We start from the raw sequence: 13,536 nt of genomic DNA on the forward strand, positions 1-13,536 counted from the left end.
GCAAACAAGGCTCTATCAAACTGACCTCTGTTTAAAGTTTATTTGTGTTACAAGTAGGCTCACATTAACATTGCAATGAAGTTACTATGAAATCCTTCAATCACTACACTCCAGCGCCTGTTGGGTACATTGAGAGAGAATTTAGCATAGCCAATGCACCTAACCAGCACATCTTTTGGACTGTGGTGGGGGAAACCGGTGCATCCGGAGGAAACCCACGCAGACGTGGAGAGAATGTGCGGACTCCACTGTCACCCAAGCCAAGAATCAAACCTGAGTGCCTGGCACTGTGAGGCAACAGAACTAATCACTGCGCCATTATGCTACTTTGTACTTCAGTCACGATTTTCTATCTGCTTTGCCACATCATTTGATTCAACACTGAGACCGACAAACTTCATTATACACAAAGTATTTAATCTCTAACTTCCTTTGTTACACACAAAGCAACTAACATTTGACCTACTCTGTTCTGCACCCAAGTATTCAAAATGTATCAAAACTTCATAAAATATTCAAACTCATGACTTAAATTTAAAATATACAACCCATGGGGAGGTGAACTGATCAAATTTCCTGTGGATGGGTTTTTGTGATGTCTCAGAATCCCAAATTTGGGGTCTTGCTTCTACAGTGGTTAATCCTGGGTTATTGTCTCTTTGTTTCTCCTTCTTAAAGGGAGCCAGTTGGTATTGATCATGCTTCCAGTCAATTACTCCAAGGATATGCATTAATCAATAACTGTCTTGTTAATCGTGAACAGTGGCTTGCCTCTATCAGGGGTCATAATTCTTCTCAGGAGCACAATAAATACAGATCTGTGTTCAAGCACTCTGTTCAACAGTAATCAGCAGGAGGTTGCCTTATCCATGTTTGACCTGATGTCATGCAATTTCATGGGGTTCAGAGTTGATGTTGAAGATTTCCAGGAAACTCCCTCTGGTCTCTACACAAATGTACTGCCAACTCAGCTGGGTCTGTCCTGCTGATGGGACAGAACAAACCCAAAATGGTGATGATGGCATCTGACACATTGTATGATTCAGAGTATAACCGTGACTGTGTTGCACGACTAGCCTGTGGGATAACTCTCAAGCACCCCCCAATCGCTACCGATGTTAGTAAGGAGGACTTTGCAGAGTCGATAAGGGTTGGTGTGCCATTGTTGTTTTCAGTGCTTAGATCAATGCCAAGAGGTCCATTGTGTTTCATTTCTTTTAAGCTTCATATTGGTTGGATACAACCAGGTGGCTTGCTAGGCCATTTCAGAAGGCAGTTGAGGGTCAACCACATTGCTGTAGGTCTGAAATCACATATAGGCCAGACCAGGTAAGAGGCCAGATTTTCTTTACTAAAAGAACATTTGTGAACCAGGTAGGTTTTTTAAAATCACAATCAATAATGGTTCCATGATCACCACTACTAAATTTTAATTCCAGATCAATATTAGAGTTTCCTTGGGTGGATGTAGCTGTTACTAGAGGGCATAACTATAAGGTTCATGGTGGGAGATATATGAGGGATGTTCAAGGTAGGTTCTTTACTCAGAGTGGTTGTGGTGTGGAATGGACTGCCTGCTGTGGTGGTGGAGTCAGACACTTCAGGAACTTTCAAGCGGTTATTGGATAGGCACATGGAGCACACCAGAATGATAAGGAGTGGGATAGCTTGATCTTGGTTTCGGAAAAGCTGGACACAACATCGAGGGCCTAAGGGCCTGTACTATTCTATGTTCTATATATGTTCTATGTTAATTCCACCAGATGTCATGATGGGGTTTGAACCTATGCTCCAGAGCATTAGCTTGGGTTTCTGGATTACTACTCAGTGACTTTATTGTTGCACCCCCACGTTCCCTATTGTGTTAATAAAAACAGCATTAATTCCATAAATCAAATGAATTAATGCAATAATTAACCATATAAGTGTCTGCTAGGAGTTCTATGCTGTTTTGCTCCCTACACATAGTAAAGGATATCAAAGACCTGGCAAACATGCAGAGAACTACCAGATCGATATCCAGTCTTAACATTTTTCGTTTTAAGGACTGCTTGAAGAGTTGGAATTATTTACTTTTGAGAAATGTAGACTTAGATTTCATTCAATCCAACTGCAAAGTTATTTGGGATAGGTAGTAACGGTCAGATTAGAAGTTATGCCAATAAAATGTTTGAGAAGTGTCTGAAACAGATTATTTAAACAATTTGGTTCACTGCAATCTTTTTAAAAAATGCAAATTTCTCTCAAATTGGTCATATTCTTTTGCTGTCTTGTGTCTCTTCCAGGTGTTTTGTTGTATGGTATCATCAAAGTATGGATCTGTAGGTGAACATGATGCAACTCTGCTGGATACTATGGTGTTGGTGGGTTATTTCCTGTACTTTATTTGTACATCACGTTTTGGCTAGAATATACATTTCAAAGGCAATCTTATAAAAACAGAAGAATACTGCATAAAATTCAAACAACCCCTGCACTCATTTAAAGAAATAAACTGCCGTTTATTCCATTTCATAAGACTATATGCAAATCAAATAATGCCATTTGATTATTTTAGAAAAAAATGTAAACAGCTAAGAACTACAGCCATAAGTTATTTCCATTATTGTGTCTATCTTCTCCCCAAACCCACCATCCCAAAAGAAACTTCACTGGATCTTGAACATAGATTCCTTAAATCAGGAGACCGAAAAAGATAAAGTATTATGTCAACATTTATTAGAATAAATATTGGAAGATCTCATTGTTTACACAGTGATAATGATTAGCATCATTGAAAAAAATACATCTTATCTGAATGATTTGAGTTTCTTTTTGGAAAGCATAACTAGAACTTATCTCCATTTCAGCTGCATCTGTTTTGTATTTTGTTATGGCAAACTACATTTGCATATATCCATAGCAATAGTTTTAATGTTTTTCACAAGCATATTTTATCATTCATGTGCAGTTTTTACAATTCCTTTAATGGATGCAAAGAATAAATATACTGCTGTGAAGAAAACATCAGTCTATCATCATAAATTCATTGGCTACTTTTGCAACAGTTGCTAGTTAATGAATTGAGACTTTCATTACACATCAATATCCATTATCCTAGTTGATTAGAATAGTTGCATAGAACAGTCTAGTTGTATTTTAAATTAGTTAAATTAAGCTTACTTTAGTTAGCTGTTCTGAGACAAAGTACAGAATTCTATGTAAATACAGAAGCATTAAGGATTAAGGCATTACTTCTTCATACTTCAAAATCATAAATTCAGACATTAGAGAGCAACCTCTATATCCAATTGCTGATGACAAAACCAAAAGTTGTTCTGCCAATTTCTGAGTTACCAATTTAGAGATGCATTAAAAAACATTTTTTCCTTGGAAGATACAGAAGAAATGGGGGAGTAGGCATGGGAATTAAAGCAGGAAGGGGTAGAAAGGAAGAAACATCTAATTTTTGTCCTACTTCATACTTTTATGCCAGAAAGTATCAATACTTTACTGCACCCAAGGATTTACCTGCTGCTTTAATTAGAGGACTCTCTACAACTACTTACAAGGGGAATTCAATGGCATCATAAACTGATTTCTGATCACAGAAAATTCACTTCTGTGTTATTCCGTGATTGATTAGTTATTACCCTTTTGAAAATGACCATGGACAAAAAGAACAAAAGCATGTCAGGTTACAGAAAGAATCCAGAGATACCAAAGGCCTTTGCTTTTGAGTATTAACTATACTCCTGTCAACATCTTCAAAAGTTATTAACTAATACCTTTGAGTTAATATTTTTGTCAGAAACACACCAATAATTTCATAAGTTTGCGCAACTGCTACCAAAAGCTTGGATCTGCCATCCAATTTTATATTTTCACACTTACTATAGCTTAACACTAATATTAATTAACACAATATTCATATTGTCACAGTGTTGCAACCTTTCTAGAATAATTTATTTGGAAAAGCCACATCTTCAGAGATCTTAAAACGTTCAATTTAATTGCAATCTTTGTGGAATTTTAGGAAATAAATTTTAACTTTGGCAGTGATGCAAAACTGATAGTAATCGATCAGCCATCCAGGCTTCACCATGCGCAATCTATTACCACTTGTTTGGCGTCAAGGTTGAATTTTACCCTCTGCATTTCCATTTATCGTTTCTGTATGGTTTTCATAATAAAAACTCTTGTTAAATTTCAGTTCACCAATTTAAAAAATGAGGAGGAAATTAGGTCTTTTCAAAAAAATGTTACGTGCCTTTGTATGACAAAAAAAAGTCCTACCAGTGAAACTGCCTTATTTAGACCAGATCAGAGCTACACCAGGTTTATATTTTACAGGGGCCAGGCTTGTAGTCATTCTCGATATGGTTGTTAATTTAAAAATAGTCATGCGCAGATTTACATGACACACTTCTTAAAGTATTCTTTTTTATTGCACAAAACTGTCCCACTAACATTGCATTTAGCAGTTCACTACATTGCATTGTTAAGACTTTTTATTCACATCAGTCTGGACAAATTTGTAATAAAGGTAAAAAAACTGAATCAACTCATTCATGACCTTACTTTTTGCATGTTTAAGAAGAGACACTTAGCTATATATCAGGCTGCAAAAAACATTGTGCATCAAATAGATATTGCAAAATTTGGTCTGCACATCATTTTTATTCTTTGGGAGTTTGATATGGAAGTAACTTACTCCCTATATCCAAATGTATAATTCTTTTTTTTTCCCCTTGTGGAAGTCATTTCTTCCCATCTTTATCTGTCAAGTTGCATCTTCTATTCTAATCCAGGAACAGGGTGTTTAAAAGGTAATAATTCATTGATCTAACTATCCTCATGAATGTCAAATTCATTTTAGGACACAACTCCCATTTACAATAAAGAGGCTTTTTGTGTTTATTGGTGATGATGCCATTACTTAATTCTAAACTTCCCTATCACCTCCATCCTCCTGATTATTGTGTTTTCCTACTTGGCAACAAAATTGCCTCAGTTGGGAATAATAGTTTTTGCCAAGAAAAATAATTTTTCAGAACAGGCAACATTATTGCCCAGTGCAAAATCAGCACTCTGATATTAAAATTCTTAATTATACAAACTTCATTTCTCAAACTCCAAAAGAAGCACAGATTCAGTAACTTTGCACAGAAAAGAACAGCAGTGCATGAAACTGAGTGTAGGGTTAGTCAGGAGTAATGCCTCAAACAAAATATTTATTCTACTGGAAGAACTGGCTTTTATTATGGTGTGTAAATTTTTGGATTTAAGTCATATAATTATACAATAAACTTTTCTATCCCAGATGCAGAAGATCATACATTAGGTAACTAACTGGACAATATCTGCCATGCAAAGGCATATTATATTTACATCATGATATGACTGAGATCCATACAGGCTTCTAATATTTCAATTTGTATAATCATATATAGGACAGGAGGTTTCCTACAAGTTTGTCATCTCAGCTGGATAATTCAGCATTAACTTCTCAACATATTGCCATCTCAGAGAAAGGGAACTTTTTAGGCTAACTCACATTACTCAAGTAGCCATCTTAACATCAGGGTGACACAGGTCACAAAAATAACCTCCAAAAAGAGAAAAATGCTTTCAAAAGTACGGTAGTAGAATGTCACAAACCTTTAGTAACAATCATTGACATTCATAAATCAGTTTATGCATATCCCCAAAGAGCAGATATTCAATAGTTATTGAAGAAAGAGGAATATTGTATTTTGGAAGTGAAACTGAGCATTAACCAAATTTGTTGCATTTTATTTGTATGCCATCATCTAAAATGACTTTTAATTCTGCATTTTACAAAAGCAATTCCATAAAATTGCTACTTTCTCAAAGCAGCAACCTATAATATTGTAAGCAAACATCTTGAGCATTCTGTCAGATAGATCTCTTTTGATCTCTGCAAAAGACTAAGTCATGCAGCCATTATCATATAAGCAATACAACTGAGGTAGAGAATGAAGAAACCCCTAATCATATTTAGAAAATCAAACGCCCATATGACCCCAAATCACTTCCTCCTCCAGCAGCTGGACCACAACTTCCAGAAGGACCACCATTTTCATCATCGTCAAAACGTCTCCACCATATCGGAGTTGTAGCAGGTGGTGTACTGTCAGACCTTTTCCGTGCTTCCTTTTCTTCTTCCTAGAAGCAAGTTACACCATTACTACACAAATGTTTTCACTAAAAGCACAAATATATCCTCATTCTATGAGTATGATTAGCTCTACCCCACCTCAACTCATTGTTTTCATTTTTATTTAATTTTTAACTCTTTTTTATTACTTCTTTGTCTTTATTTTTCTTTCCTCCACTCTTTCTCCCAATTTTATTCTCTTTTCCTTACCTTTCCTCCCCCCTTTTCTCAATTTTACCTCTCTGCCACCTTCATCTGTCAGTTTACTGATTTCAGCTTCTCTGCTGTTTGGCCATTCGCACCTATATTCTCTTCATGGACTGCCATTAGCAGCCTTTCCCCTAGTTTTCGTGGCTATGACTCATTTTTCACTCTCTCACCCTGCAGTATAAATGCCCCTCACTTTCTATGCCTTTTAGCTTTGACAAAGAGTCATATGGATTTGAAATGTCAGCTTTTTTCTCTCTTTACAGATGTTGCCAGACCTGCTGAGATTTTCCAGCATTTTCTCTTTTGGTTTCAGATTCCAGCATCTGCAGTAATTTACTTTTATTTAAATCAAATTGTGCTCTTTACATCACAAAATAATTACAAGTATTTGGTCTATCTTAATTTATCCCTTTTCTCACGAAGTCAAAACCTCTATGTAGGACCATCTACTATCATCTTGAGTCCATGCATCTCACCTTCTCTAGATTTTCCCCTAATTGCCTAGTGGCCCCACCACACTCAACGTATCCAACACCTCACCTGCACTCTCAACCCCATGACGATTTGGCTCTCCTTACTGACTATGGTAATTGCTATACACAAGAACATAAGACATAGGAGCAGAATTAGGCCACTTGGCCCATCGAGTCTGCTCCACCATTCAATCATGGCTAATATTTTTCTTATCCCCATTGCCCCTGATCCCCTTATTAATCAAGAACCTATCTATCTCTATCTTAAAGACATTAAATGACCTGCCTCCACAGCCTTCTGTGGCAAAGAGTTCCACAGATTCAGCACTCTGGCTGAAAAAATTCCTCATCTTTGTTTTGAGAGATCGTCTCTTTAGCTTGAGGTTGTGCCCTCTGGTTCAAGTTTTTCCTACTAATGGAAACATCCTCTCCACATCCACTCTATCCAAGTCTTGCAATATCCTGTAAATTTCAATAAGGTCCCCCCTCATCCTTCTAAACACTAACAAGTACAGAACCAGAGTCCTCAACCATTCCTCATACAACAAGCCTTTCATTGCAGGGATCATTCTTGTGAACCTCCTCTGGACTCTTCCCAAGGCCAGCACATCCTTTCTCAGACATGGGGCCCAAAACTGCTCACAATACTCCAAATGAGGTCTGACCAGAGCCTTATACAGCCTCAGAAGTACATCCTTGCTCTTGTATTCTTGCCCTCGACATGAATGTTGACATTGCACTTGCTTTCCTAACTGCCGACTGAACCTGTATATGTTAACCTTGAGAATCTTGAACAATGACTCAAGTCCCTTTGTGTTTCTGATACTCTAAGCATTTTCCCATTTAGAGAACAGTCTATGCCACCATTCCTCCTTCCAAAGTGCATAATCTCACGTTTTTCCCACATTGTATTCCATCTGCCACTTCTTTGCTCACTCTCCTAAGCTGTCCAAGTCCTTCTGCAACCCCTCTGCTTCTTCAATACTACCTGCCCTTCTACATGCCTTTGAATCATCTGCAAACTTAGTAACTGTGCTTTCAGTTCCTTCCTTCAAACCGTTAATGTATATTGTGAGAAGTTGTGGTCTCAGCAGAGACCATGAGGCACACCACCAGTCACCAGCTGCCATCCTGAAAAAGACTCCTTCATTCCCACTCTCTGCCTTCTGCCAGTCGGCTAATCCTCTATTCATAACAAGATCTTACCCTTAACGCCATGGGCACTTAACTTATTTAGCAGTCTCCTATGTGGCACCTTGTCAAAGGCCTTCTGGAAATCTAACTAAATCACGTCCACTGGTTCTCCTTTATCTAATTTTTTTTGTTACCTTCTCAAAGAACTCATTTGCCATTGCTGATCCACTGTCTTCCCTGCAAGGCTCCCTCTCCAATCAATTCTGGCTAGTTCCTCCCTCATGTCTTTGTAGTTATCTTTAATTAATTGTAAGACCATTATGTCCAATTCCAGCTTCTCCTTCTCAAACTGCAGGGTAAATTCTATAATATCATGGTCACTGCTTCCTCAGGGTTCCTTCACCTTAAGTTCCCTAATCAAATTTGCCTCATTACACATCACCAAATCCAGAATTGCTTGTTCCCTAGTAGGCTCTGTAACAAGCTGCTCCAAAAAACCATCTCTTAGACATTCCACAAATTCCTTTTCTTGGGATCCACTATCTACCTGATTTTCCCAGTCCACTTACATATTGAAGTCCCCCATGATTATTGTAATATTGTCTTTTTTTTAAATGCCTTTTCTATCTCGATTGATTTTCTGCCCCACATCCAGACTACTGCTAGAAAGCCTGTACGTAACTCCCATCAGGATCGTTTTACCTTTGTGATTCCTCAACTTTACCCACAAAGATTCTATACCTTCTGATCTTATATCACTTCTTGCTATTGATTTAACTTCATTCCTTACTAACAATGCAACCCAGCCTCCTTTGCCCATGTGCCTGTCCTTTCGATAAGACACATATCCTTAGATATTTCAATCCCAGTCCTGATCCCCTTGCAGCCATTTTCTGTGATGCCCACAACATTGTACTGGCCAATTTCAATGTACGCAACAAGCTCATTTACTTTGTTCCATATACTGCATGCATTTAGGTACAGCACCCACAGTCCTAGAATGACCATCTCCCTTCTCATACTTGTCACCTGTTTTGCTCTGCCTGAGGTTAGATTCCCACGCCTTCTATACTCTCTGTTCTATTATGTGGTCTGGAAACTTTACTAACCTCTCCTGAGCCCTCAGCTCCATTAACCTACACTTCTACCCACTACTTTAACTTTGATTTTTTTAAAATTCACCATACAACTGAACCCTCCCCCTCCACTATTTAGTTTAAAGCCCTAGTTATACAATTCACTAGGACTCTGGGCCAAGCACAATTCAGATGAAGACCATCCTATCGGAAAGGTCTCCTCTCCCCCAATACTGGTGCCAATGTCCCATGAATGGGTGAAGACGCAAAGCAATTCACAAAACACCTTTAGAAAGGGAAACAACTAACTTTCATGTCAGCGATCTGTCTTCAGAACTACTGATGAAAGGACATCAGCCTGAAAGGCTAAGTTATCCTCTTCACAGACATTGCCAGACTTGCTGAGTATTTCCAGCACTTGTAATTAGCATGCTTTTCTTTATTATGAAATGATTGCCTCACCTCACACATCCCACAATGCCCTTTCAGAACCATAGGAAATAGTCTGAATTAACCCCTTTTGTTGGGTATGGGTGTGGATCATCTAGAGTTACCTCCTCTTTGTAGAGTCATGTAGGCAAAGATGAAGAAACAAAGGTTCATCTCTTATTTTCTTAGCCGCAGAGATTTAAATTCCATTCTGAATAAATAATACGTCCTTGTAGTTACAGGGCAGTTGTACAATTTACATCCTCTTACCAATAATAAACTATTGCCACCAATTCATATAAACATGCTACCCTATTCTCATTGATATCAATACATTTAAGAGTAATAATTCCTATCATAATGTCAGAGAAGGAATGCCTTGTTAAAATACAGGCGCTCTGTGCTATCTATGTTGGGGCATGCTCCTTTAACAGAACAGGTCAGGTGGTCCAGGACTTGAGCTCCATCACCTGGCAGTCTGGTGCTGACTGCCAGGAGAAAGACATGTAATAAACGATTTTGTAAACTTAATATTTATTACTACTGGCCTCAATAGTTCTTGTTTCCTAAGTTCAAGCTGCTGAGTTCAAATTTTTGTTCACCTCTTTAAAGCTTTCAAAAGAGGCCCAAGACAAATACCACTGGTAGAATCTAGGTGTTTTGACACCTTTAAATTAATTCCATTCATCAAGAAGACATTTCTTTCAAGAAGCTACTTTCCTGTTTCCAGGCTGCCTCAATTATTAATTGTCTCACTGGCAGAAATATTAACTATTAACTGGTAGTTGACATTAAATGCATAAATATTAGTTCAATCACTACAGAGTTTGCAAGAATTTATCAGAATCTGACGCTGCAAATCACTGTTTGAATGTCTCCCATGGCACTAAATTAAGAGAGACAGTTAAGTTGAACAATTGGAAGTGAAAACCAGCAAACCAACAGATGAAGCGAATGGTTGAAACTATAACAAACAGATAGTCGAATGATTGTAGAGAATATAATTATTGCTCAAAACAGCCATGCTGGTGAAGCTTTTAATCTTGCACTCTTCAAATCAGATGCAGAAACACTAAATTTCAAAGTAAACAACAATTTACATTGCCTGAGAAACAGCTGCCGATTCGTTGGTCCGTGGACTCTGGTTGGTCAAGGAATTGCCATGGAGAATGCACAAGGGGACTATTGTATCCCATGCTTATATTTAATTTAAAAACAAGAGTAAGCGAGCCACATTGCAAACCTGACTGATAAACTTAAATTAGTTTTGAGTGTAATTCATAGCACACATCAGATTGTTTAGCAGGCAAAAGTAACATGTCCAGGCATTGTGCCTTTTTTTGAATTAAACAATAGTATGGGGGGTAATAGTTCTCAGATGCATTTTCTATGGCAACACCTTGATCAGAATGGACTTGCTAACCAATCAGCATCCTGTACTCATGCAATATAAATTGTTGCGTATTTTGAAATATTACATCTGCCCTGGGCAGTCCAAGACAAAAAAGTGTTGATAGATTTTTTTTAAACCAGAACGTGTTCAATTTAGCTTCCTATGACAGAATTTTTAGATTTTTTGCAAAGTGCTGGCTAAGGTGAAAAAATGGTTTGCAGCTTGCTGGCAGCACAGCTGGCTTTCTTGCTACATTTTGTTGCACAAAGTGCTGCACAAAACTGAAAACATGGCCCATGCCATCACACTGGCAAGGTGGGGCTGGAAAATGCCAATGTTGGAAATCTTGAGTTATCTAATGAAAAAAAGTATCTCTCCTGCCCGAAATTCAAGAGGAACCCTCCTGCTCCCTCCTTCCTACAGATAAAGGGAACCTTCCCTTCTTCCCACCATCCCCTTCCCTACAGACCAGGGAGCTCCCCCTTTCTCCCTGCTATGGTTAAGGTGAACCCTCACCTCTCCCTCACTTGCACACTAAGGGCTCTATCATTTACTGTATACTTTCCATCTGAGTAAACCTTCCAAATTGCATCACCTCATGTTTGTCCAGATTAAATTCCATCTACCATCTTTCAGCCCAGGTCTCCAGTCGATTTATATCCTGCTGTATCCTCTGACAATCCTCCTCACTATCCGCTACTCCCCCAATTTTTGTATCATCTGCAAATTTAATCAGACCACCTATATTTTCCTCCAAACCATTTATATATATTACAAACAGAGGTCCCAGCACTGATTTTTGTGGAACACCATTTGTCATTGACCTCCAGTTAGAAAAGTTCCCTTCCACTGCTACTCTCTTTTTATGCCCAAGCCAGTTTTGAATCCATCTTACCAGCTCATCTCAGATTCTGTACGACTTCACCTTCTGTATCAGCCTGCCATGAGAACCTTATCAAAGGCTTTACTAAAGTCCATGTAACAACATCCACTGCTCTGCCCTGGTCAATTTTTCTTGTCACTGCCTCAAAAGAACTCAAGCAAGTTTGAGAGACAAGGCCACCCCTTCACAAAACCATGCTGTCTATTGCTAATAAGTCTATTCTTTTCCAGATGTGAGTACATCCTGTCCCAAAATATCTTCTCCAATAGTTTCCCTACCACTGACGTAAGGCTCACAGGCCTGTAATTTCCTGGATTGTCTCTTTTGTTCTTCTTAAATAGAGAAACAATGTTAGCTACTCTCCAATCCTCTGGTAGCTCGCCCATGACTGAAGAGGATACGAAGATTTTGGCCAAGGCCTCAGCAGTTTCTTCCCTTGCCTCTCTCAGTATTCTGGGATAGACGCCCTCTGGCCCTAGGGATTTGTCCACGTTAATGTTTTTCAAAACCTCAAATACCTCCTCCCTTTTTATCTCAACATGTCCAAGAATGTCAACATCCTCCTTTCTACACTTAACATCCACCGCATCCTTCTCCTTTGTGAATACGGTTGCAAAGTACTCATTAAGGACCTCACCCACCTCATTTGGCTCCACACACAAATTCCCCCCACTGTTAAGTGAACCTACCCTTTCCTTAGCTACCCTCTTCCTTCTCATATATCATGTAAAACCTCGAGATTCTCCTTAATCTACCTGCCAAGGACATTCCAAAGCCTATTTTTCCCTCCTAAGTCCCTGATTAAGCTCTTTCCTGCTATCTTTGTATTCCTCAAGAGCCTTATCTGTTTTCAAGTTCCTGAAATTTATGTATGCCCTCTTCTTTTTTTACTAAGCTCACAATCTCTCATCATCCAGGGTTCCCAAATCTTGCCAATTTTATCCTTGATTATTTTTTTTTTTACAGGGACATGCTTGTCCTGAATTGTTAACAACCGACTTTTAAAAAAGACTCCCACATATCAGATGTGGATTTAACCTCAAACAGCTGTCCCCAGCCTACATTCCCTAACTCCTGCCTAATACTGTCATAGTTAGCTTTCCCCCAATTTAGTATTTTCACTCTGGAACTACTTCTATCCTTTTGTAAAGTATCTTGAAACCTATAAAATTGTGATCACTGTTCCCAAAATGGTCCCCCACTGAGACATCAATCACCTGTCCAGGCTCATTTCCTAGAACCAGACCTAAGACAGTCCAACTCGGGAAGGAGCTCTTGAAAAAACTCTGCCCTGTTCAAGCCTCTGGCTCTAAAGAAATCCAAGTCGATATTGGAGATAAAAATCCGTCATCACAACAACCTTGCTGTTTTTACATCTTCCCATAATCTGCTAATGTATCAGTACCTCCACTTCACATGGGCTGTTGGGAAGTATGTAGAAAAACCCAGTGTGATTGCACCACTCCTGTTCCTAAGTTCCACCCATACGGCCTCACTGCATGATTCACCAAGGTGTCCTCCTTCTGTTTAGTTGTGATATTCTCTCTAATCAATAAAGCAACCTCCCCACATCTTTTGTCACTCTCTCTATCTTGCCTGAAACATCTAAATCCTGGAATGCGAAACTGCCAGCCGAGCCCTTCTTTCAGCCAAGTATCCATAATTGCCACATCACAGTTTCAATGTAGTAATCCAAGCTTCAAGTTCATCCACCTTACTTGTCATGCTCCTTGCATTAAAGCAAACACACCTCAGACCATCTGTCCTTTCTTGTTTTG

At 38.7% G+C, this 13,536-nt stretch overlaps 1 protein-coding gene across 4 annotated transcripts in view; it reads right to left on the reverse strand.

Annotated features, from left to right (window-relative positions):
- The window catches only part of LOC145348955 (ubiquitin carboxyl-terminal hydrolase 35-like), a 399,754-nt gene that overhangs the window by 286,372 nt on the left and 99,846 nt on the right, over positions 1–13,536 (reverse strand). For 3 of the 4 annotated variants that reach the window (XM_080197094.1, XM_080197095.1, XM_080197096.1), the window contains exon 12: positions 2,526–6,168. In XM_080197094.1, the coding sequence (XP_080053220.1) occupies positions 6,001–6,168 (168 nt within the window). In that variant the 3' untranslated portion in view covers positions 2,526–6,000. Of the gene's footprint in view, positions 1–2,525; positions 6,169–13,536 lie in introns of those variants that run through there. The other variant, XR_013888041.1, reaches the window with a different exon arrangement.

This window comes from Carcharhinus amblyrhynchos, chromosome 10 (assembly GCF_965287045.1).
Source record: "Carcharhinus amblyrhynchos chromosome 10, sCarAmb.v2.hapA, whole genome shotgun sequence".
In the NCBI taxonomy this organism is placed as follows: Eukaryota; Metazoa; Chordata; class Chondrichthyes; order Carcharhiniformes; family Carcharhinidae; genus Carcharhinus; species Carcharhinus amblyrhynchos.